The sequence below is a fragment of the Phyllobates terribilis genome, unplaced genomic scaffold (assembly GCF_046119375.1).
Source record: "Phyllobates terribilis strain yellow unplaced genomic scaffold, ASM4611937v1 Scaffold_1__5_contigs__length_1240528914, whole genome shotgun sequence".
NCBI classification, from domain to species: Eukaryota; Metazoa; Chordata; class Amphibia; order Anura; family Dendrobatidae; genus Phyllobates; species Phyllobates terribilis.
The window spans coordinates 758733417-758758269 of NW_027362761.1; the positions used below are offsets into that span (position 1 = coordinate 758733417).

At 40.6% G+C, this 24853-nt stretch overlaps 1 protein-coding gene across 1 annotated transcript in view; it reads right to left on the minus strand.

The window, feature by feature from the left end:
* Positions 1 to 24853, minus strand: part of ELP1 (elongator acetyltransferase complex subunit 1) — a 128468-nt gene that overhangs the window by 10441 nt on the left and 93174 nt on the right. Inside the window, exons 29-35 of the mRNA XM_073636918.1 lie at positions 24758 to 24819; positions 24140 to 24202; positions 18286 to 18346; positions 18064 to 18177; positions 6761 to 6872; positions 6546 to 6673; positions 3857 to 4011 (exon numbers count right to left, since the gene is read on the minus strand). Of these exons, the coding sequence (XP_073493019.1) occupies positions 3857 to 4011; positions 6546 to 6673; positions 6761 to 6872; positions 18064 to 18177; positions 18286 to 18346; positions 24140 to 24202; positions 24758 to 24819 (695 nt within the window). The remainder of the gene's footprint in view (positions 1 to 3856; positions 4012 to 6545; positions 6674 to 6760; positions 6873 to 18063; positions 18178 to 18285; positions 18347 to 24139; positions 24203 to 24757; positions 24820 to 24853) is intronic.

A 24853-nucleotide genomic window follows, 5' to 3' on the forward strand; every position in this document is an offset into this window, starting at 1 on the left:
TTACAAGTGTATCCAGCAACATTGGCACCTATTGGGGCAATCCTACCCTACAATTACAGAATTCTCAACCACACCCATATGCTGTTATAAAAGAACTCGTAATATCCGTGATTAGTCAAGGCAGACATTGGGTCAATGCGGACAGGACCGATCCAACGTACCTTGGCCACTCCACGCCGAGGGACGTTTCCCTGTTTGGGATGCCCGCAATGCTCCATCACCACCAAAGGTGACTCTTTCACACATCCCCGTTCAGGGAAGAGATACCCTATTAAAGGGTACTTCTCATGTGACTCCAGCTGTGTTTAATTAAATGTCCATGCGGTCTCGGATATGTTGGGGAAAACCACCCAGCATATCCGGGACCGCATCTCACAACATAAATCTACTATTAGATGTTCCCGAACAATGCTGCCAATTCCGGCTCATTTTTAGGCAATGTCCCATACTGTATCACAGCTGAGATTTCAGGTGACTGACCACATTCCATTGAGCAGAAGAGGTGGTAATCGTATTAGGAGACCGAAAGAACGTGAATCTTACTGTATTCACACATTGCAGACTCTTACACCTGGGGGTCTAAATAGAGAATATGAGACACAATACCGTTGAAAAGAAATTTATTTTGTTAACAATATGATAAATTGTATTGACTATATAATTGTTGTATTTATTCTTTATTCTAATATTTTTCCTTCTTTTTTTTAGTTTTTCCTTCATAATACCTAAAATAGGGGGCGCTTTAATTCTTTTCAGTCTTTTTTCTTGGGGTCCCACATGAGACTTTACCTCGTTTAACTGTGTCCCACACTATTTCTTTTGATCACCTTGCCATTTGTAAGCCTTCCCTCTAGTACCTTTACTTGCGTTCTATTGTCTATGTGTCAGCACACATTGCGTATGAGCAGGATTCCAGATGCAGTCCACCGTGCGTTCCAACAGCCGGAAGTACGCACTGCATGAACCCGGAAGTCGCACAACGTCACGCGCGCTGCCGGAACACAGGGAGCACACGCCGGTCACTCATTGCAGTTTGTTATAGCGTTCCTCCACGCATACCCGGATATACCATTTCTAATGCGCACACTGGCCACAGTATAAAACAGGGACATGTTTGGCCTCTTCACATATCGCCCTAGGCACCCGTACATCCCTCCAGAAGGCACCTCCTTATATCACCAGGTATGTCTGTCTAACATGTATGTGAACCTTATTGAAGCAGGTTCAGATATATACCTCTATTCTGAACCATTTATACATTCTCTTATGATTATCTCTTCTCTTTAGTACCTCACTGGTCTAATCAGCACTTGTCCAGTTGAACCAATACTACATACCAGTAAGTTCTCTTAACCTTAGGTGGTCATTTTGTATAACACATGTTAGTGACAGATTGTCATTTTTTTCCTCTTTCTGATTTATTCATTTAGTTTCCACATAAATTATGTGAGATGGCTAGTTTTCATATTTTAATACATTCTTCTTTTTCTTCTTATGATTTATGCTTTTGGAATCAATTTTGCTTTATTCAGTACGCATTATGAAATTATATTGTATACTGTCTGTTTGTTGCTTTGAATATATTCTTCTCATTCTACTGTTTTTCCATTATAGAATAACCTTGATAAAGACCTATATAGGTCGAAACGTTGGGTACATTATTGATATACGACTAGTATGTCTTTGCCAAAGAAAGGAATTGTATTCTGAATAAATCAATTTTGCTGCATCTCTGTAATTGTATGAATCATCTTTTTGCATTTTCATTGGTGTGCCGAGGTTCTCTCCATATATTACGAGGCCTGTAATTGACATCATGGGTAGACCTAAATTATGAGAGACAAAATGAGATGGAAAGATATGGAAAGAATTTTTTTTCAAATTTTGGTGGAAATTAAGTATTTGGTCACCTACAAACAAGAATTCTGGCTCTCACAGACCTGTAACTTCTTCTTTAAGAGGCTCCTCTGTCCTCCACTTATTACCTGTAGTACTGGCACCTGTTTGAACTTGTTATCAGTATAAAAGACACCTGTCTGCAACCTCAAACAGTCACACTCCAAACTCCACTGTGGTGAAGACCAAAGAGCTGTCAAAGGACACCAGAAACAAAGTTGTAGCCCTGCACCAGGCTGGGAGCTTGGTGTCAAGAAATCAACCGTGGGAGCAATAATTAGAAAATGGAAGACATACAAGACCACTGAATCTCCCTCGATCTGGGGCTCCACACAAGATCTCACCCCGTTGGGTCAAATGATCTCAAGAACAGTGAGCAAAAATCCCAGAACCACACATGGGGACCTAGTGAATGACCTGCAGAGAGCTGGGACCAACATTACACAGTTTACCATCAGTAACACACTATGCCACCAGGGACTCAGATCCTGCAGTGCCAGACGTGTCCCCCCTGCTTAAGCCATTACATGTCCGGGCCCGTCTGAAATTTGCTAGAGAGCATTTGGATGATCTAGAAGAGTATTGGGAGAATGTCATATGGTCAGATGAAACCAAAGTAGAACTGTTTGGTAGAAACACAACTAGTCGTGTTTGGAGGAGAAAGAATGCTGAGTTGCATCCAAAGAACACCATACCTACTGTGAAGCATGGGGGTGGCAACATCATTCTTTGGGTCTGTTTCTCTGCCAAGGGACCAGGACGACTGATCCATGTACATGAAAGAATAAATGGGGCCATGTATCGTGAGATTTTGAGTGCAAACCTCCTTCCATCAGCAAGGGCATTGAAGCTGAAACGTGGCTGGGTCTTTCAGCATGACAATGATCCCAAGCACACCGCCAGGGCAACGAAGGAGTGGCTTCGTAAGAAGCATTTCATGGTCCTGGAGTGGCCTAGCCAGTCTCCAGATCTAAACCCTATAGAAAACCTTTGGAGGGAGTTGAAAGTCCGTGTTGCCCAGTGACAGCCCCAAACATCACTGCTCTAGAGGAGATCTGCATGGAGGAATGGGCCAACATACCAGCAACAGTGTGTGCCAACCTTGTGAAGATTTACAGAAAACGTTTGAAGTCTGTCATTGCCAACAAAGGATATAGAACAGTGTTGAGATGAACTTTTGTAATTGACCAAATACTTATTTTCCACCAAAATTTGAAAAAAAATTCTTTCCAAATCAGACAATGTGATATTCAGGATTTGTTTTCTCATTTTGTCTCTCATAGTTGAGGTCTACCTATGATGTCAATTACAGGCCTCTCTCATCTTTTCAAGTGGGAAAACTTGCACAATTGGTGGCTGACTGAATACTTTTTTTCCCCACTGTAGTGAAAGCGTTCAGTGTTTGCACAGAAAAGGAGACAGCATCACAAGCACTATGGGCACGGTTTATATAATGGATCCATAAGAAGCAGGGAGCCTAGAACCGCGGTGCTGTGGTTGCTTTGGATGAAAGTTCACAGGAGTTTCTGGGATTTTGAAAATTTCACAAGTGGCAAAACCCTTTAAATTCTCAGAAACTAATAAGTCATGTTATCAGTTATAATGCTGTATATGAGCTCAACATACAGCACACTGATCAAACCACCAGCAATTTTTCACATGGATCAATGATGTAAAAAAATAAAATAAAAATTTGCAGTATGCGCTAGCCTGCTCTGCTTTCCCAGACCTGACTAGTGCTTGTAAATGCAGGCAGCACCCATCCGCTATGCGGAAAGCACACGTGGAGCTGCACGCGGAGAATGGCCCATTTTTTGTTATACATCTGTCGTAACCCGATGTAAAACAGTTACATTTTTTGCTTCTTTTATCAATTAATGAAATCATGGTTTCATCATTAATTAGCGCTTTATCTTTTGAGTTATTCAGTCTCTAACAAATCAGGAAATTGTAGACTTACTGGAGGTGTGATAGCTGGATGTGTGCATGGAGTCCAGATGTCTGGTACTGAAGTCTCCAGTAACTGGAGCGATTCATGATAAAGGAGCTGCAGTTCTCTAGCATCCGAGTCATAAAGAAACAGGACGAGCACTTTCAGGAGATTATTCACTTCACCTAAAATAATACAGAACATAACTCAATTAAAGGGATTTGTTGTTTTTTTTTTTTATGTTGTGTCAAAATTGTTTTCCTGTCTTTTTTTTCCTATCTGTAATTAGGAGAGAGATCACTTGAGTATTTTTCCCATGAAGATTGACAAAAGGGTTTTATAAACAGCTGAACTCCTTAAAAAAGTCAGATACTGCTTCCCCATCCCCCACAGCTGCATCTAAAATGTCTCATTCAGCCATCAAACCCCTTCTTCACTGATGAGGGTAAGGTACCCCCAAAACATTGTAACATAATATCCTTGGTCATATCGCAAAGCTGGTTAAAGAGAAACAGTTACTAGGTTACTAGCCCCAAAACATCACTGCTCTAGAGGGGATCTGCATGGAGGAATGGGCCAACATACCCGCAACAGTGTGTGCCAACCTTGTGAAGACTTACAGAAAACGTTTGACCTCTGACATTGCCAACAAAGGATGTAAGGGCAGGTGTAGACGACTGTTTTCTATATAAGAGAAAATCGGTCCGATTATGCTAATCAGAGTTTGATCCGATTTTCTCAGAGGTGGAGAGGAAAAAAAAAAAAAAATGTAAATTCACCCTCTCTATATTATCGGTCCGTGAAAATCAGACTGCACTCGAATGTCATCTGAGTGCAGTCTGATTTTTTTTTTTTTTCATGGACCTATAGACTGTAATGGACTTAATGGGCAAGTGCCATCTAATTCTCGGAGGAAAATACTGTAGAGCATGCAGTGATGTTTTTTCCTCAGACCACTCAGTCGGAGGGAAAAAAAAAAAATCGGACATGTGTACTGAGCCATTGAATAAGATGGGTACAAGTGCTATCCGTCAAACCCATGGATAGTACTCGTCCGATTTAAACAGTCGTGCGCACGAGCCCTAATTGTGATAAACCAGTGTTTTATCTGCAGCTGCTTTGTTTGTCCTCTCAATGATGAGCTCCAGCTATGTAGTCCTCGATATCCCTTCCCACAAGCGCCAATTGGCAGCTGTCTTCCAATGCAAAGTATAGGCAGAAAGCTGTCAATGATAAAACATCATTGATAAAACAGTAATATAATCAAAACCAAAGGGGGCCGATTCATTAAGGCGTTTTCTTCAGAATTCTGGCACAAAACATATTAAGTCACAAGATTTTTGCACAACTTGGAAGTTAAGCAAAAATATTGTAACTTTTGGCATTTTCACACCAGACTCGGCCAATTACGTCGAAATGGACGTAGCATGTGCAGGATGAGGCGTGACTATGTCTGGTCATCAGATTCATGAAAAGTTATGTCACTTTATTGACATCACTTACTCCTGAAATACACTGCAGTACCTGGCTAAAGTACATTTCTGGCAACAGCAAAGGCCAGTTAAGAAATGTGCTTAATTCACTAAGTGGTGTGGGCTTCCTAAAGAATTAGGGGCATCATGCTCCATTGAGCCCGTTCCTTATGACTGGCGTGCACAACGCCAGTCAATGAATCAGCCACAAGGACTCTCATCAGGTTTATATGTCCCAATCTGAAGCCATCATAACATTGGCCAGAATTCAGGTCAGATATTGACATATTGGGAGCTACCTCCAATAGCTGACACTATGAGAGGTTTCCAAGTCAGAGCTATTTTGCTCACAATATAGTTTATAAGTTGACTTAACACAGCCAGGCAATTGTTTGCACTGCATGATCTTCATAAAATGTCTTTTTGGCTCCAGAACGTGGTACAGGTTCTGTCACGGGTGTGTCAGATATGACAGACAGTCGCCCTGAAGTTGGTTGCAGGAGATCCCTTTGTTTGGCATTACAGACACCTTCTTAGCTGTCTCACTCTTGGACCCAGCGGCTACCTCCCCCCTGCTCTAATTGACAATCAGGCCTGGGTATTTAAATACTTCCTGGTTGCTACACAGAGGTGCCAGTGATATTCACATGACCCCTTGTGAAGGCTTGGAGCAAGTGCAGTTCTTACTTCCTCTCTGGTGCTGAGAGGACACGTGTGCCATCTCTCTGAAGTCAACTCAAGCTAAGCTACTTCCCCCGTGTTTGTCTCCACTTGCTGTCTTTAGTTGTCAGTGGGGATCGACTAGTGCTCATCCCTCCCTTCCCTATCCAGGTCCAAGCGCTAGGGAAATACAGGGATAGGTTCCTGTGAAGATTGGTGAGGAACCAATATAAGGACGGTAGGGTAGACAGGGTGATTGCAGATCAGCCTAGGAGGTCTCCACTTCCTCCTTTCACTAGTGTCCGGGATCCCTTCCCCTCATCCCTTTGTGCCGCACTTTATCTTTCCTACACTGTGCGTGACAGGTTCCTCTGCTCATCTTGTAACTAACAGGATCCACAAGTTGAGACTTCTGAGCTTAATAATGACGTTTAGGCAACAAAATGCATTTTATGTATTGTATACTGCACGGATTACAGGCAGTCCAATGCCCTGCATTACGAGAATTCACACATCACCCTTAATACCAAGCCTTGCTATACTTCTATTTCTAAAACTGATAGTTTTCATGGGGACACACAACTTACTCCTCATATTATCCACTGTACGGACAATTTCTCCCAGAGCTTCCAGAAGGGCCACATCCTCTAGGGGACTACCTTCCTTCAAACTGTGCTTTTTGCGTTCTGCTTTTCGACGGTTTTTAGATGATCTCCTGCATTGAGGAAGAGGAGAAAGTCACAAGTTGTGACAATTAACAATTACACTATTTTTTAGATTTTGTATTACTTTAATAACTTACGAGGAAACTCTGGAATTACTATGAGAATATTTTCCACTCATATCACTTGCTGTCATGATGCTGCTTGTGTCTGAGAAAAGGTCGGATTCTGGACCTCCTGGAATTTCATCATCTAACAAAAATATTGATGTAAACTTTAGTATCGTAGAAAGCATCCTACAAATGTTTCAGTCTTAACAATATTTTTAGGAATGTACAAAAGGTAACATATGTAAATCAAATGGCTCAGGTCAGGCCTCATTCAGACGTCAATTTTTGTTGTACATGTTCTATTCGTGATTTCCATGACTAGTCAAAAGATAAACATTTTTGATACCAGTTGAAAGATGATTGATTGATTGTTTTCTATACATGTAAATATAATACCTCACATCATACTGCAACATCTGAGGAATCCGATCTAGAGATAGTGAGGGCATCAGGTCTCCAATCCCACATTGGAGATGTGCAAATAAATTTGAGTGAAATTGATTTCTAGTCGAATTTTACAAAAATCCATATTCGCTAAGATGTGGATGTTTTCTAATTCGCTTCCACGAGAACTCAGCAAAATAGCTGCCGCTGGTTGTTATTTTGCTGAACCATAATGGGCCATCCAAAGGTTAAAAAATCATTTTACTCACCTCACTGCTGACCTCTCCCCCCACCCCTCAGCTACTCATCGCCACATCTTCAGATCACCCACCAACCATGATTGAATCTTTGTACTTCATGCACTGTAATTGCACTTCCAGGTGTCAAGGGTTATGCACGCGAGAGGTTACACCAAACGTCGTGATGTCATTGACCACTCTCATGCAGGATTCTCCATGACACCCAAAAGTTCCAGCACAATGTGGGAGACACAAAGAATCCTTCATGGGCGGCAGGGAATCTGAAGATGCGCAAGAAGTCAGCGGTGAAGTGAGTAATGATTGATTTTTTTTTGATTTTTTTTTTTACATTTTATGCTTTGGGGAATGAAGATATTACACAGAATAGTATGGAACATTAAATTGGTGGATAATAACTTCAAATTTCCCAGGAAAAACCACACGAACAGGCGAATTCGAATTTTGCCTGATCAGCTCATCTCTATTCTACATCAATTAAATTAATTAAAGGGAGCCTGTCACCTCCAACACGTATATTAAACTGGTTATAGATTTATATAGGGGATTTAGTCCCTAAAACAAATCATAACTTCAGCATAGATTTAAGTGTCTTTCTTAGTGCCTGAGACATAAGCACACGAGGAAGCTTGGGCACACTCTTGGCGTGACCAAGGGCTGAGTGCACTATTACACCACTCAATTTGCATTCTGAGCACGTCCCCTTATCCTGATTGACAGCACTCGATTGCCCAGAGCGAACTCTGCCTGAACTCATGACACACTGACACTGAAGAGGCCTAGAGACGCTCAGTGTTGATGTAGGCAGGCTCTGATCCATGGCTCCTACCTGTATCCGCCACTGGCTACACTGATACACCCAGAAGTGTAGCAGTGGTGGCCACAGACAGGAGCCAGGGATGAGAACCTGCCAACAATGACTCTGAGACCACCGTTTGGCTCAGTCAGTGTGCTGCGGATTAAGTTCAAGTAGGACTTGATCTAGGCAAGTAAGCGCTGTCAATCAGGATAAGGAGTAGTGCTCAGAATACTAATTGAGGTGGTGTAACTGTGCACCAAAGCGCCATCATTTGCATATGAAGTAAAATGCTTTTCTCAGAAACTAAAACAAAATTTATTACTGCAGGCTTGTGTTAAATTTGCATTTGTGAGATGTAGGGAAGACTCTTTAAAGGGGTTGTCTGATCTTTTAATGAAAGTCTACAGTGACTGCAGACTCTTGAATCCTTACAGCGTGCGTACTGCACACTGTCAGGATTCTTCGGTTGACTGAGAGATGCAATTTGCATACTTTTGGCCACATTCCGACTAGATGTGCTTGGCCTTGTTTAATTCACTTGTAACACCAGAAAATCCTGAAAAATCCTGACAGCGTACAAGGCGCACATTGTAACGATTCAGAAGTCTGCAGTCACATTGACTATCTGCAGACCTTCAGCAAAAGACCAAAAAACAAACCTTTAAGGATTTACTCAAGCTCATATTGTTTTTTTTAAATGTCCATTTGCTAAATCCCTTCTCTGCTCTTTTACAGGGGAATCTCACTAAATTAGATTATCATCAAAAAGTTAATTTATTTCAGTTCTTCAATACAAAAAGTTAAACTCGTATATTATACAGAGTCATTACAAACAGAGTGATCTATTTCAAGTGTTTATTTCTGTTAATGTTGAAGATTATGGCTTACAGTCAATGAAAACACAAAAGTCATTATCTCAGTAAATTAAAATAATTACCGAAACACACCTGCAAAGACTTCCTGAGCGTTTAAAAACATCCCTTAATCTGTTTCAGTAGGCACCACAATCATGGGGAAGACAGCTGACTAGACAGATGTCCCGAAGGCAGTCATTGACACACTCCACAAGGTCCCAGAGTTCCAATTTTCATTTGGAAATCAAGGTCCCAGAGTCTGGAGGAAGAGTGGAGAGGCACACAATCCAAGCTGCTTGAGGTCTAGTGTGAAATTTCCACAATCCGTGATGGTTTGGGGAGCCATGTCATCTGCTGGTGTAGGTCCAATGTGTTTTATCAAGACCAAAGTCAGCGCAGCAGTCTACCAAGAAATTTTAGAGCACTTCATGCTTTCCTCTGCTGACAAGCTTTTTGGAGATGGAAATTTCATTCTCCAGCAGGACTTGGCACCTGTCCACACTGCCAAAAGTACCAATACCTGGTTTATAAACAACAGTATCACTGTGCTTGATTGGCCAGCAAACTCGCCTGACCCTAACCCCATAGAGAATCTATGGAGTATTGTCAAGAGGAAGATGAGAGACACCAGACCCAACAATGCAGACGAGCTGAAGGCTGCTATCAAAGCAACCTGGGCTTCCATAACACCTCAGCAGTGCCACAGGCTGATCGCCTCCATGCCACGCCGCATTGATGCAGTACTTGATGCAAAAGGAGCCCTGACCAAGTATTGAGTGCATTTACTGAACATACAGTACAGACCCAAGAGTTTGGACACCTTCTTATTTAAAGATTTTTCTGTATTTTCATGACTTTGAAAATTGTACATTCACACTGAAGGCATCAAAACTATGAATTAACACATGTGGAATTATATATTTAACATAAAAGTGTGAAACAACTGAAAATATGTCTTATATTCTAGGTTCTTCAAAGTAGCCACCTTTTGCTTTGAAGATTGCTTTGTACACTCTTGGCATTCTCTTGATGAGCTTCAAGAGGTAGTCACCAGAAATGGTTTTCACTTCATAGGTGTGCCCTGTCAGGTTTAATAAGTGGAATTTCTTGCCTTATAAATGGGGTTGGGACCATCAGTTGTGTTGTGCAGAAGTCAGGTGGATACACAGCTGATAGTCCTACTGAATAGACTGTTAGAATTTGTATTATGGCAAGAAAAAAGCAGCCAAGTAAAGAAAAACGAGTAGCCATCATTACTTTAAGAAATGAAGGTCAGTCAGTGCGAAAAATTGGGCAAACTTTGTAGAACTTGATGGTTTTTGCAACTGCACTTGGTGACACATTCAAAGAAACTGGCTCACATGAGGACCGCCTCAGGAAAGGAAGACCAAGAGTCACCTCTGCTTCTGAGGATAAGTTTATCCGAGTCACCAGCAGCTCAGATTAGAGACCAGGTCAATGCCACACAGAGTTCTAGCAGCAGACACATCATCTCTACAACAACTGTTAAGAGGAGACTTTGTGCAGCAGGCCTTTGTGGTAAAATAGCTGCTAGGAAACCACTGCTAAGGACAGGCAAGAAGCAGAAGAGACTTGTTTGGGCTAAAGAACACAAGGAATGGACATTAGACCAGTGGAAATCTGTGCTTTGGTCTGATGAGTCCAAATTTGAGATCTTAGGTTCCAACCACCGTGTCTTTGTGCGACGCAGAAAAGGTGAACGGATGGACTCTACATGCCTGGTTCCCACCGTGAAGCATGGAGAAGGAGGTGTGATGGTGTGGGGGTGCTTTGCTGGTGACACTGTTGGGGATTTATTCAAAATTGAAGGCATAGTGAACCAGCATGGCTACAACAGCATCTTGCAGCGGCATGCTATTCCATCCGGTTTGCGTTTAGTTGGACCATCATTTATTTTTGAACAGGACAACGACCCCAAACACACCTCCAGGCTTTGTAAGGGTTATTTGACCAAGAAGGAGAGTGATAGGGTGCTACGCCAGATGACCTGGCATCCACAGTCACCAGACTTGAACCCAATCGAGATGGTTTGGGGTGAGCTGGACCACAGAGTGAAGGCAAAAGGGCCAACAAGTGCTAAGCATCTCTGGGAACTCCTTCAAGATTGTTGGAAGACCATTTCTGGTGACTACCTCTTGAAACTCATCAAGAGAATGCCAAGAGTGCGCAAAGCAGTCATCAAAGCAAAAGGTGGCTACTTTGAAGAACCTAGAATATAAGACATATTTTCAGTTGTTTCACACTTTTTTGTTAAGTATATAATTCCACATGTGTTAATTCATAGTTTTGATGCCTTCAGTGTGAATGTACAATTTTCAAAGTCATGAAAATACAGAAAAATCTTTAAATGAGGTGTGTCCAAACTTTTGGTCTGTACTATACATTTCAGTAGGCCAACATTTCGGATTTTAAAAACATTTTTTAAGCTGCTGTTCTAAAGTATTCTAATTTACTGAGTTAATGACTCTTGTGTTTTCATTGGCTGTAAGCCATAATCATCAACATTAACAGAAATAAACACTTGAAATAGATCACTCTGTTTGTAATGACTCTGTATAATATATGAGTTTCACTTTTTGGATTGAAGAACTGAAATAAATTAACTTTTTGATGATATTCTAATTTAGTGAGATGCACCTGTGTGTGTTTCTTCAGACACTTTGTTATACCATACCTGGTGAAGAGACCTAAGCAGTCTTGAAAGCTTTGTAACATTACTTATTTTATTTTTGTTAGCCAATAAAAGGCATCACAACTACAAGATTATTTTGTTTCTCTTACTGAGAGCAATCGATCTTCTTTCATGACTAGAACACATACCCATTATTTTCTAGGAGTCTTTTCACATGTTTTTTTTTTTTGCTAAGAAGAAGATAGAAAACCATTTTTTTTAAGCAAATGAAAGAAAGCAGATAATACACTGATGGTAAAACTTACATATGTCTTGATAAACGGATTAAAAAACAGTGATCAAAATCAATCTGTTTTTATACCAAGAAAAAAAATAAACTAATGTGTGAATAAGGACTTATTTTGTGAACGAAGCCATGTTTAGGACAGACCGGTGGTTATCTGTCCATGACAAGTTGTTAGCGCACATCAGAAAACTAGAACCTGTCGACACTGGATTACAAATTCATATTTATCAAAAATGCAAGAGAAAAGTGGGAAGTTGCCTATGGCAAATTAGTAAGCTTTGGGTTCTCATTTCACAAGCGTGCTTTAACCTAATTGGATGCTATGGTAAGGCCTTCACTTTTCTTCTGTGCTAGTTTCCAAAAGTCATTCTAAGGCTGTGTTCACACGAATACACAGTAAATAAGTGGTCATTTTACAGTAATTTAACCCCTTTACCCCCGAGGGTAGTTTGCACGTTAATGACCAGGCCAATTTTTACAATTCTGACCACTGTCACTTTATGAAGTAATTACTCTGGAACGCTTCAACGGATCCCCCTGATTCTGAGACTGTTTTTCGTGACATATTGTACTTCATGACAGTGTTAAAATTTCTTTAATATCACTTGCGTTTATTTGTGAAAAAAATCGGAAATTTGCCTAAAATTTTGATAATTTTGCAATTTTCAAACTTTGAATTTTTATGCCCTTAAATCAGAGAGATATGTCACACAAAAGAGTTAATAAATAACATTTCCCACATGTCTACTTTACATCGGCACAATTTTGGAACCAAAATTTGATTTGGTTAGGAAGTTGTAAGGGTTAAAAGTTGACCAACAGTTTCTCATTTTTCCAACAAAATTTACAAAACAATTTTTTTTAGGAACCACATCACATTTGAAGGGGCTTTGAGGGGCCTTTATGACAGAAAATACCCAAAAGTGACACCATTCTAAAAACTGCACCCCTCAAGGTGCTCAAACGCACATTCAAGAACTTTATTAACCCTTCAGGTGCTTCACAGGAATTTTTGGAAAGTGTAAGAAAAAAATTAACATTTAACTTTTTTTTACAAAAATGTTACTTTAGACTCCAATTTTTTTTATTTTGGTAACAGGAAAAAATGGACCCCAAAATTTGTTGTGTAATTTCTCCCGAGTACCCCAATACCTCATATGTGGGGGCAAACCACTGTTTTCGCGCACGGCAGGGTTCAGAAGGGAAGGAGTGCCATTTGACTTTTTGAATGTAAAATTTGCTTGAATAATTAGAGGACGCCATGTTGCGTTTGGAGAGCTCCTGATGTGCCTAAACAGTGGAAACCCCCCACAACTGACACCATTTTGGAAACTAGACCCCTCAGGGAACTTATCTAGATGTGTGTTGAGCACCTTGAACCCCCAGGTGCTTCACAGAAGTTTATAACATTGAGCCGTAAAAATAACATTTTCACATTTTTCCCACAAAAATGTTTTTCAGCCCCCAATTTTACATTTTCATAAGGGTAACAGGAGAAATTGCACCATACCATTTGTTGTGCAATTTCTCCTGAGCAAGCCGATACATCATATGTGGGGAAAATACCCTGTTTGGGCGCACGGCAGGGGTCAGTATTCAAGGAGCTCTGTGACTTTCTGAACGCAAAATTGGCTGGAATTGAGAGCGGACATCATGTCGCATTTCGAGAGCCCCTGATGCGCCTAAATAGTGGAATCCCCCCCCCCCCCCCCCAAGTGACACCATTTTGGAAACTAGACCCCTCAAGGATTTTATCAAGGGGTATAGTGAACACTTTGAGCCCAGAGGTACGACAAAGAAATTGATAACATTAGGTCATCATATTGAATAAGTTGTCATTCGTCATGAGCGCAAGTACTCGCTACTAGAGTTTGCATCGGGTACTCAGGTATGCACCATGTATGGCGGGTGCTCGAGTGACATGCTTGAGTCCCCACCCGAATGTTTCACGGTTATTAGACACCCAAAAAAAAAAACATGCAGGGATCGCTCGTGCATGGCAGGCAATCCCCGCCATGTTTTTTTGACCACGAAGCATATGGGGCAGAGGCTCGAGCATGTCACTTGAGCACCCGCGATACTCTGTGCATACCCAAGCGCCCGATGCAAACTCAAGTAGCGAGCACTTGCACTCAACACTAGTCGCCATATCGTCATTTTTTTTTTTCTTTACTTTTGAATAAATCCCAACCCCAACACAACCCTAGCCCTAACACAAGCCTAACCTTAGAGTTGTATTTTTTTACGCCTTTCCTCGTGCCGTATACAGTGGGTACGGAAAGCATTCAAACCCCTTTAAACTTTTCACTCTTTGTTTCATTGCAGCCATTTGGTAAATTCTAAAAAGTTCATTTTTTTCTTATTAAAGTACACTCTGCACACCATCTTGACTGGAAAAACACAAATTTTGAAATTTTTGCAAATTTATTAAAAAAGAAAAACTGAAATATCACATGGTCATAAGTATTCAGACCCTTTGCTCAGTATTGAGTAGAAGCACCCTTTTGAGCTAGTACAGCCATGAGTCTTCTTGGGAATGATGCAACAAGTTTTTCACACCTGGATTTGGGGATCCTCTGCCATTCTTCCTTGCAGATCCTCTCCAGTTCCGTCAGGTTGGATGGTGCACGTTGGTGGACAGCCATTTTCAGATCACAGAGTTGTTCTGAAGCCACTCGTTTGTTATTTTAGCTGTGAGCTTAGGGTCATTGTCTTGTTGGAAGGTGAACCTTCGGCCAAGTCTAAGGTCGAGAGCACTCTTGAAAAGGTTTTCATCCAGGACATCTCTGTACTTGGCCGCATTCATGTTTCCTTCAATTGCAACCAGTCATCCTGTCCCTGCAGCTGAAAAACACCCCCACAGAGTGATGCTGCCACCACCATGTTTCATTGTTGGGATTGCATTGGGCAGGTGATGAGCAGTGGCTGGTTTTCTCCACACATTCTGCTTAGAATTATCACCAAAAAGTTCTATCTTCATCTCATCAGACAAGAAAATCTTATTTCTCATAGTCTGGGAGCTCTTCATGTGTTTTTGAGCAAACTTTATGTGGGCTTTCATATATCTTGCACTGAGGAGAGGCTTCTGTCGGGCCACTCTGCCATAAAGGCTCGACTGGTGGAGGGCTGCAGTGATAGTTGACTTTGTGGAACTTGCTCCCATCTCCCTACTGCATCTCTGGAGCTCAGCCACAGTGATCTTGGGGTTCTTCTTTACCTCTTCTCCACGATTGCGCAGTATGGCTGGATGACCAGATCTAGGAAGACTTCTGGTAGTCCCAAACTTCTTCAATTTAAGGATTATGGAGGCCACTGTGCTCTTAGGAACCTTGAATAATGCAAAAATTCTTTTGTAACCTTGGCCAGATCTGTGCCTTGCCACAATTCTGTCTCTGAGCTCCTTGGGCAGTTCCTTTGAGCTCATGATTCTCATTTGGTCTGACATGCAGTGAGCTATGAAGTCTTATATAGACAGGTGTGTGCGTTTCCAAATCAAGTCCTATCAGTTTGATTAAACACAGCTGGACTCCAATGAAGGAGTAGAACCATCTCAAGGAGGATCACAAGGAAATGGACAGCATGTGACTTAAATATGAGTGTCTGAGCAAAGGGTCTGAATACTTATGACCATGTGATATTTCAGTTTTTCTTTTTTAATAAATTTGCAAAAATTTCTACATTTCTGTTTTTTTCAGTCAAGATGGGGTGCAGAGTGTACTTTAATGAGAAAAAAATGAACTTTTTAGAATTTACCAAATGGCTGCAATGAAACAAAGAGTGAAAAATTTAAAGGGGGTCTGAATGCTTTTCGTACCCACTGTAAGTGATTAGACGACTTTATTCTTCGGGTCGGTGCGATTACAGCGATACCAGATTTATAGCGGTTTTTATTATTGACAGCGGTCACACACTTTTTCTTTGCAAAGACTAGTTTTTGCATCGCCATATTTTGAGAGCTATAATTTTTTCATATTTCGGCCGACAGTCATGTGACTGCTTGTTTTTTTTGCGGGACGAATTGGCGTTTTTAATGATACCATTTTCAGGCACGTGACGTTTTTTGATCGCTTTCTATTCCGATTTTTGGGAGGCAGAATAAACAAAAAACAACAATTCAGGAATAGTTTTATTTTTTATGCCGTTCTGTGTGTGGTAAAATTGATCAGGCAACTTTATGCTTCGGGTCAGTACGTTTACAGCGGTACCACATTTAAATAGTTTCTTTTATGTTTTAGTGCTTTTACACAATAAAAACTATTTTATAGAAAAAAGAATATTTTTTGCATCGCTTTATTCTGAGAGCTATAACTTTTTTATTTTTCAGCTAATGGACCTGTATATGGCGGCTTGTTTTTTGCGGTACAAGATGACTTTCAGAGGTACCTATTTTATTTACATTCGTCTTTTTGATCGCGTTTTATTCCATTTTTTGTTTGGCGGTATGATAAAAGATTGTTTTTTGCTTCGTTTTTTTTACCATGTTCACTAAAGGGGTTAATTATTGGGAGAGTTTTATAGGTCAGGTTGTTCCGGACGCAGCGATACCAAATATGTGTACTTTTATTGTTTTTTAGCTTTTTTTTCATAAAACTATTTATTGATGGGTACAATATATTTTTATTTTTTGGCGATTATTATTTTTTTTTTACTTTCTGATTCTTTTTTTAACTTTTAGACATTGTCCCATTATGGGACTTTCACTTTTTGCAGGCTGATCGCCTGTATAGCACAGGAATGCAGCTCCATCCCTGTTCTATGCAGCCTGTCAGCGCTGCAGAGGGAGAAGATAGTGTGATCGTGCACTGCGAATGATCAAAGCATTTTCCTGGTGTCAGGTGACCCGGATGTGGTCATGACGCCATGCGGGTCATATGACAACCACGGGACCCAGCCACAAACACCACGGGACGCTGGAGAGGAGGTGAGTACTGGCGCTTACCTCCTCTTGCCACCGGAATGCTGCGATCGACTTCGATCGCAGCATTTCGGGGGTTAATGTACTGGGAGAGGTGCAGGACAGCTCCAAGCACGTAGCACCGGTTGTCAGCTGTGACAATCAGCTGACACCCGGCAGCGATTCTGCCCGCACAGCCTGTATCTGGTCCATAAGGCCCAGGGCACAGATACATATTAGTACCTATCATGTCAGAAAGGGGTTAAACTAACTGTGGAACAAAATGTATCAAAAACACAACCCATTCTGGATTCAGGCACAGAATCTTTCTGAGAGTGAATCCAACATGTTTTTCGTTGTTGTTTTTATTATGGCAGTTTTACTTTGTCGGATGTCAAAGGTTATATTAAGATGAAAAATGCACTTACAATGCTATTTTGTTTGTGGCATAATGGTAATTTTTAGATAAGTTTCTCTATAGGGCAAATGGCATAAAAAAAACGAATTCAATAAAGTGTAAAAGTTAGAAAAAAGCTATGAAAAACCCTAACAAGTATTTAAAAAGTTTTAAAGAAAGGTGTATTATGGACCTCCAAATTGGTCAATAAGGTCTACAGTGGATATTATCTTAATTCCTATGTGTTTCTAATCAGTGTCAGACTGGGATGCCAAGGGCCACCAGTAACCAACTCCAGGGACCCACCTACATGCAAATGTGACATTAGCCTCAATTACAAATTGATACAATAATTAACTGGGTAGATTGTTAAATGAATAAGATGCTGCCTTTGTCTGTACATAGTGACTCAAGTGTATTGTGCCAAGTACAGCTCATATAAGAGGGTGGTGGCCCACCGGAGGATTCTACTGTTCTCCTGTGGGCCAGTCCAAGCCTGTTTCTAATAAATTCCCATGACCCATCCATCAATCATTTTAGTAATCTGTGGTCACTGGACAGAAGCCTAGAGAACCACCTCTAACCTGACAGCATCCATGGCTCTTTTTTTTGATTAGCCGGCCTGGTGTGATATCATATGTTCGTCACGCTGCAATGACGACGCACATGTGACGGATCCAGTCTATTGGCCACAGATTGCTGATGTGTCCGATGGATCGTGCGGATCGATTCACACAAACTTAAGTTTCTAATAAGTTTACACTTTTTTAGCATCATTATTATACAGAACACAACATACACAACAGTACCTAGTAAGCCTTGTCGTGCCTTTTCTTTCAGGTCTCGTACAACAGAAAGACGCTGCTTGTGACGAATGAATGTTGTTTTCTGGCTATCCAAAAATATCATGTGATTTTTTTTAGCTATGTCCAGAAAATATATATAAAAAAAAAAAGTTATTATCATTTTTATACACTATATAAAATTAAGATGAAGCTGTGGCTTAAGCTACTACAAATGAAATTAATTACCTTCTATTATAGCAGGCTTCACATTTGTCTCTATTATATCCAGACGTTTATATTTGTGTATCTGTGGGGAAAGATATAGTTACTAATGAATAAGCATTAAGAGCAGTTTGTGAAATGTGCCTTACAGGCAGGTGCTACAAACAGCATTTAGCAATGTTTTTGAAGAAATGAGAGGTTTGTTGAAACTATCTAATAAGGTATGACAATATCTATATACGGAGAATGCTGATTTGTGGCATTTTAGTATTTTTTTGGTACAGTGGAGTTTTAAATGGGCTGGCCACTATTTTTTTTATTGATTGCCTATCCTTAGGATAGGTCATCAACATCTGATTGGATCAAGTACGTGACCTGGAAACCCCGCCAATCATCTGTTACCGATGGCCGGAAGTTCTCGGATTCTGCTGGAACACAGCAGTTTTGTCATTTCTATGGTAACTGCAGCCAGGTACTGCAGATATACCCCTTATCCAAATAAATAGAGGGTGGACATTTAGTACTTGGCCACGACCACTATAGTTTTAATGGAGCTGCTGTGTTTCGGCAGCATCCAAGAACTTCTGGCTGCAGGTAAAAGATTGGCGGGTGTGCTGGATATTAATTAATTAGATATTGATAGCCTATCCCATACATGTCAAACTCTGGCTTGTGGGCCAAATCTGGCCTGCAAGGTGGTTTTATTTGGCCCATGACACCAGAACCACCACCCCTATGTGGGGCCATTATTCTGTATGGAGGACTATGTGGTGCCCATAATACTGTATGGAGAACTATGTGGGACCCATTATACTGTATGGAGAACTATGTGGGACCCATTATTCTGTATAGCGGACTATGTGGGACCCATTATTCTGTATAGCGGACTATGTGGGACCAATTATTCTATATAGAGGACTTTGTGGGGTCCATTATACTGTATACTGCTTGGCCCACGACTTTGTCCAAGTTTTTAATTTTGGCCCTCTGTGTGTTTGAGTTTTACATCCCTGGCCTAGCCCAAGGATAGGCAATCAATAACAAAGTAGTGGCCAATCTCTTTAATAAATAATAGTATGTTTTTTTATTAATCTCTGGTGTTTTTATCCAGGTCTATTTTATAAGGTCAGGTTTTATGCTACAAATTTTAAAATTACAGCATTTTTTAAAACCCGGCAAGGTGTTATAAGGAATCTGTCAGTAAGACAGATCTATCTACTTGGGCATAGAAAGATGAATAAAATGATACCTTGATATCTGCAATCCGAAGTTATATTCTTCCAGAGAAATCCATGTTTTTCTTAATATGTAAATGAACAGTTAAGATCTCTGGGTGGGATACAGATCTGTTTAAGAATCTGCCTCTATAGCTTATTTTAAATAAAATGAGGAGTTACCAGTGTGAGACATGTAAAGACTGTCTAATTACAAACACCTCTGCAGTTGTAGCTCTCCTCTCATAGTGCTGTCAGCTCAGCTGTACCATTTGCTCCCACACTGGCTGCCTGTGAGATGAAAGCTAAATACTGTAAGTGTTAGTTGTAGTCAGGCAAAGCTCTGCAGCTTACAGGATTGAGAGAGGACAACTGCTGCTGCAGATGTGTTTGTAATGAGACAAAGTTCAGCAACTCGGCTGTACTGTGCTAGTTATAATCATACACAGCTCTGCACTGAGATCAGGAGAGTAGAAGGTCAGTCATTACATCCTTCACAACAGCAACACCTCCTTTCATGTAAAATAAGCTCTGGAGGCAGATTCTCAGAGATATCTATGTCCTGCCAGAGATCTTAACAGCTCATATACATGTTTTAAGAAAAAAAGTGTAGATTTCTGTAGAATAAAATATCGCATACTAGATGTCAAAGTATCATTTTAAACTTTCGATGACCTTCATGACCATACAGACAGATACCCTTTAAGAGCAAATATCACAAAAAAAACTGACAAAACAGGGCAGAAAAAGAAACTGCATTTCCTATTCAGGAGCATACACACAATGGGGCTCTTAGAAAAGCACAGTATATGGCCCCTGTGCTGTTGAATAAGTTGAAGTCAGTAGGGATCAGTAGGGAAACATTGGAGAAACACAGTTCTCCACCCCTTAACATTAAGAATCATTAAACATGAGATATTTATACATCTTGGCTCTGCAAAACCAGCATAATTAGATGAACAAATATTTGAACATGGTAACAATAGTCAATCCGATTACAAATATCTTGTGAAAGTATTAATAACATGCTTATTAATTTTCAAAAATATTTGAAAACATTTTTTGATATGAGGCATCATATAAAAATAACAAAGCAAGGCGAAATCTCCACAATTCCCTAGATGTCAAACCAGAGCCATCAATCCACAGACCCCAAATCTTGTCAAATTTAGAGATGGCATCTTTTTTAGGTATATGCCTTTTTCGAAATTTACTAGCCAGTTAACTTTATCAATAAATTCTGGTATCGTAGGCTCCTGATCTGTTATCCATTTTTGGGCTATCAATTTTCTTGCCATATATAACATATGTGCAGCTGCAATTTTGCCGTACTCATCAAAAGTCAGATCTTCAACATATCTGTCACGGGGTTACCGCGACAGTTTGAAGCCAGAAGACCTCAGCGTCGGATGGCTTCTACTTCTGCTGTGAGAAGAAGCACTTCTCCTTCATGTTAAATGTGTTGGTTTCTTTTGGCAGAAGAGGGGTTAAGCGGCCATCTTGGATTTCCCTGTGAGCTCGGTTAACCACTCCCTCTCACTTTATAATCTGGGCTCTGACTCAGTTCCTTGTCAGAGCAAGCATTTGCTGTATGGCTAAGGAGAGTGAGGAGATCTATGACAAGGAGTGTTGGAGGAATAACTTGTGACTGTTGCCTGGTTTGTATGCGTGGTTATTCCTTATCCTCCTCCATTTTGCTTTATTCCCCCTACCTTCACACCTTGGTGCTTCCCTCTGTTATATGTGTGAGAATATTTTGTGTGCCTGGAGTTTTTCTGTTTACCCCTGTCTGTGTTGCCCTGTTTGTCGGGTAGGTGTACTTCGGTACACAGTAGCGCCCCTCTTCCCCGGGTGGGGGAAGGAGATCAAGCGGAGGGCTATTTCAGGAGTTAGGGCGAGGGCGGAGGCCACGGTATCCTCACCTTCAAGGGAACCAGTGGAATAGGGCAAGCTAGGGCGCCCCCTAGTGTTAGGGTCAGGGTAGGAGCCCCTGATCCTCAGTCACCCGACAGCTGTGTCGTGACAATATCCTGGTATACACACTAATGGTGAAAGCTCTACGTCAATTGAATAAACCCTGTTAATCATTGCTACAACACTCTTCCAAAAGGGCACCAAGTTAGGACAGTTCCACATCATATGAAGCATATCTGCTATGTTAGTTTTGCATCTAGGACAGTGGGGACTTTAACAAAATCCTATGCGAAATAAGAATTGAGGTGTCCTGTATACCTGGTGAATCACATATATATGGGACAGTCTATGGGATTCACTTAAAGACAGTTTGGAACTCTTTCCAGTATATCTGATCAGTGATTTTCCTCTATGGGTCCCATTACACTCTCCCATTTCTCTTTCACTCGTATAGGCTGGTTTGTCAATATAATGTCTAAGAGAATGTTATAAAGTAATGAGATCAGTCCACGAGCACTGTGTAGATTATCTATTCTCTGTATTATTGAGTTTCGGGGTACCCCCCTCCTTCCAGAACAATGCCTTCCCCCTGATATGCGTGCCTAAATTGTAAATCTTTATAGAACTTAGAGTGAGGTAACCCATATTCATTTTGCAGCTGTGAGAATTCCTTAATCATATCACCTATCAGCACTTGATTAAGTCTGTTTAAACCCTTGGAGCTCCAGGAGCCAAATCCCACCAGTTGGTATAGATTGGGAAGCCATGGAGTGTTTCATAATGAAGTAAATTGTGAAACACCTTCTATTCCTTATACCGTAATTTTTTCACAGTCCCTCAAAGTTTGTGGCATAACAGCATAGTCAGTATTTTGCCTCCAAGTGTCCCAAACTTATGCGCCTCCAATACCTCATAGAGTTTATCTGATTGGAAATAATGCTGTAGCAACATACGCCCCAGGGTCGGTCCCATACTCGAATATGTTGAAGCTGAGATGCTACATAATATACCCATGGGTTAGGAACCGCAAGACCTCCCCATTGTTTTGTTTCTTTGCAATGTTTCCAGTTTAATTCTCGGAGTCTGGTTGCCCATATTAATTTTCTAAACTCCTGACTGACTTTAAAGAAAAACCTCCAATTTACCCATATTGGGGAGTTGTGTAGAACATACAGCAATTGTGGCATCCAGATCATTTTGACCAGGTTAGCACGGCCCACAACCGACAACAGTAACTTAGACCAGGCGCCTAGTTTACCTCTAAATTTAATTAAGACTGGGTCAAGATTCAACTTCTCATAATCATTTATTTTTGCCGATATATTGATGCCTAAATATTTAAACTCCGATACCACGTGTAAACCCTAGTTAATGTAGTGGGAAGCATTCTCATCTGTATTATCCAAAGGAAGTATGACTGATTTGCCCCAGTTTATCTTCAGACCAGAGTATTTTCCAAATGTTTCTATCGTTTCCATTGCTATAGGAAGGGACTCAGAAGTTTTGGCCAGAAATAATAAAAAGTGTCGTCAGCGTATAATGCGACCTTCTCTTCACTATTCCCTCTACGATACCCAACTATTCCTGGATGCTCCCTGATAACCGGGAGGGACAATGGGTACCCCTGCCGTGTACCTCTACTCAGTCCAAAAGCTGGGGAGAGGTGTCCATTTACCCGTAATCTAGCCACCAGCCTACCATACAGCAATTGAACCCATGAAATAAAACTAGGTCCTATACCAAACTTTTCCAATACCGCCCATGAATATTCCCACTCAACAGAATTGAACGCCTTAGCGGCGTCCAGAGAACATACAGCCCCCTATCTCCATCTAGTAGGGATCACTTCTAAATATATCTCTAACAATCCACTAGTAATTTTAAGTTACGAAATAATGAACTCAAAGTCTGTTTACATAGCACAATTATGGGGAATGAGCATTAATAGGAATGCAAGATTCACAATAATCTACTACAGATTGCTCAGTGCACATCTGAAGTGCGGTCTGCCTGTGTAAACAGACGGAGGGCTCTTCACACATCTGATTTTTCCACATATGAAAAAAACCGACTGGTTATTCTTATCAGACGTTGATCAGTTTGATCAGAGTGTCAGCAGTTTTTCTTGTACATGGAGAGAAAAAAAAAAAGTTTCTACACCTTCTCCATTATGTTAGTCTAGAAAATCTTTTCACTGACCTATAAATTTGCACCATGGGATCAAAATCGGACACGTCTCCACGATTTTCTGCGGACTGCTCCTCTCGCGAAAAATCACAGACACGTGAATGGCCCCATAGATTATAATATAAATCAGCCAAGAGGAAACTCTTAAAATAAAACTTTTAATAAATCCCTAAAATTATTCTAAGTAATTGTCCCATAGATTATCACAGATACGAGTGCACCTTTAGTCTCTTACAAGTAATGCTATAAACTGAAGAAAGCGTTTTAGGGTCACAGTGCCTTTTCCACTTTGCTCCCCTGTTCCCACTTTCCACATGGTTCCAGCATCATCTGAACCATGATAAACCATCTTAAAAATTGTATGGAAATCAGTATATACACGTGTTAACGTTGTATCCAGTAGTAACAGAGACTGAACAGACAAGAAACACAAAGGAATGCAGCAAAATGAAAAAAAAACAACAACTTCTGATCTAGGTTATATTAAATGTAAAGTTACGGATGTTCTATGGTTTTATATTCTTAACAAAGGAGTTCACAAAAATCAATCAAAAATGTCTTACCAAACGCAAGGAATCTTCCCAAAGAGCTCCTTCCAGCAGTAAAATAATTGCCTCTTCATAATCCTAAAAAATACATTTGGCATTGTTAGGCAGACAGTACCCTGCCTCCCGTCAATCATAGTGGAGATAACTGCACCATGTTGCAGGAACTAGAATAACTCAATCATTCAAGAGACTTTCATTACTGGGAGTGCTTGATGGGGTTTTACATTAGTGAATGGTTATTTATTTATACTTTGATATGGTTTTAAGAGTTTCTGGCATATCATTTTCTTCCCACAGTCCTATATTATAAAAGATGGCCTGGGATGGGCACTTTTTAAGATGACTTGTGCTAGTCTCATCCTAGCAAAGCAGAGAAATTTTCTGCTTCATTTCTGCAACGTGGGCACATACCCTGAATGTTAGCATTTCTAGTCATCAAAAATTGGTATCTGTCTATTCTTTATGCTGCTGCATGAAATCACATCAATTAACTTTTTAATGCTTTTTCAACAACTATATCATTGAAGCAGCACTGATTATCTTGAACATATCTTCAGAATAAACATTTCAACACAATTTGAAATTACAAGTAGCTGAAAAGAAAAAGGCAGATGGTAAGAAACTCAATAATACCGCAGCATACTGTTCTAGTAGCACAGCAGCGTTCCCATGCTTCCTCTGCTCCACCAGTTTGCCTGGAGAGGAAACAAATATACCTTTGTAAAAACC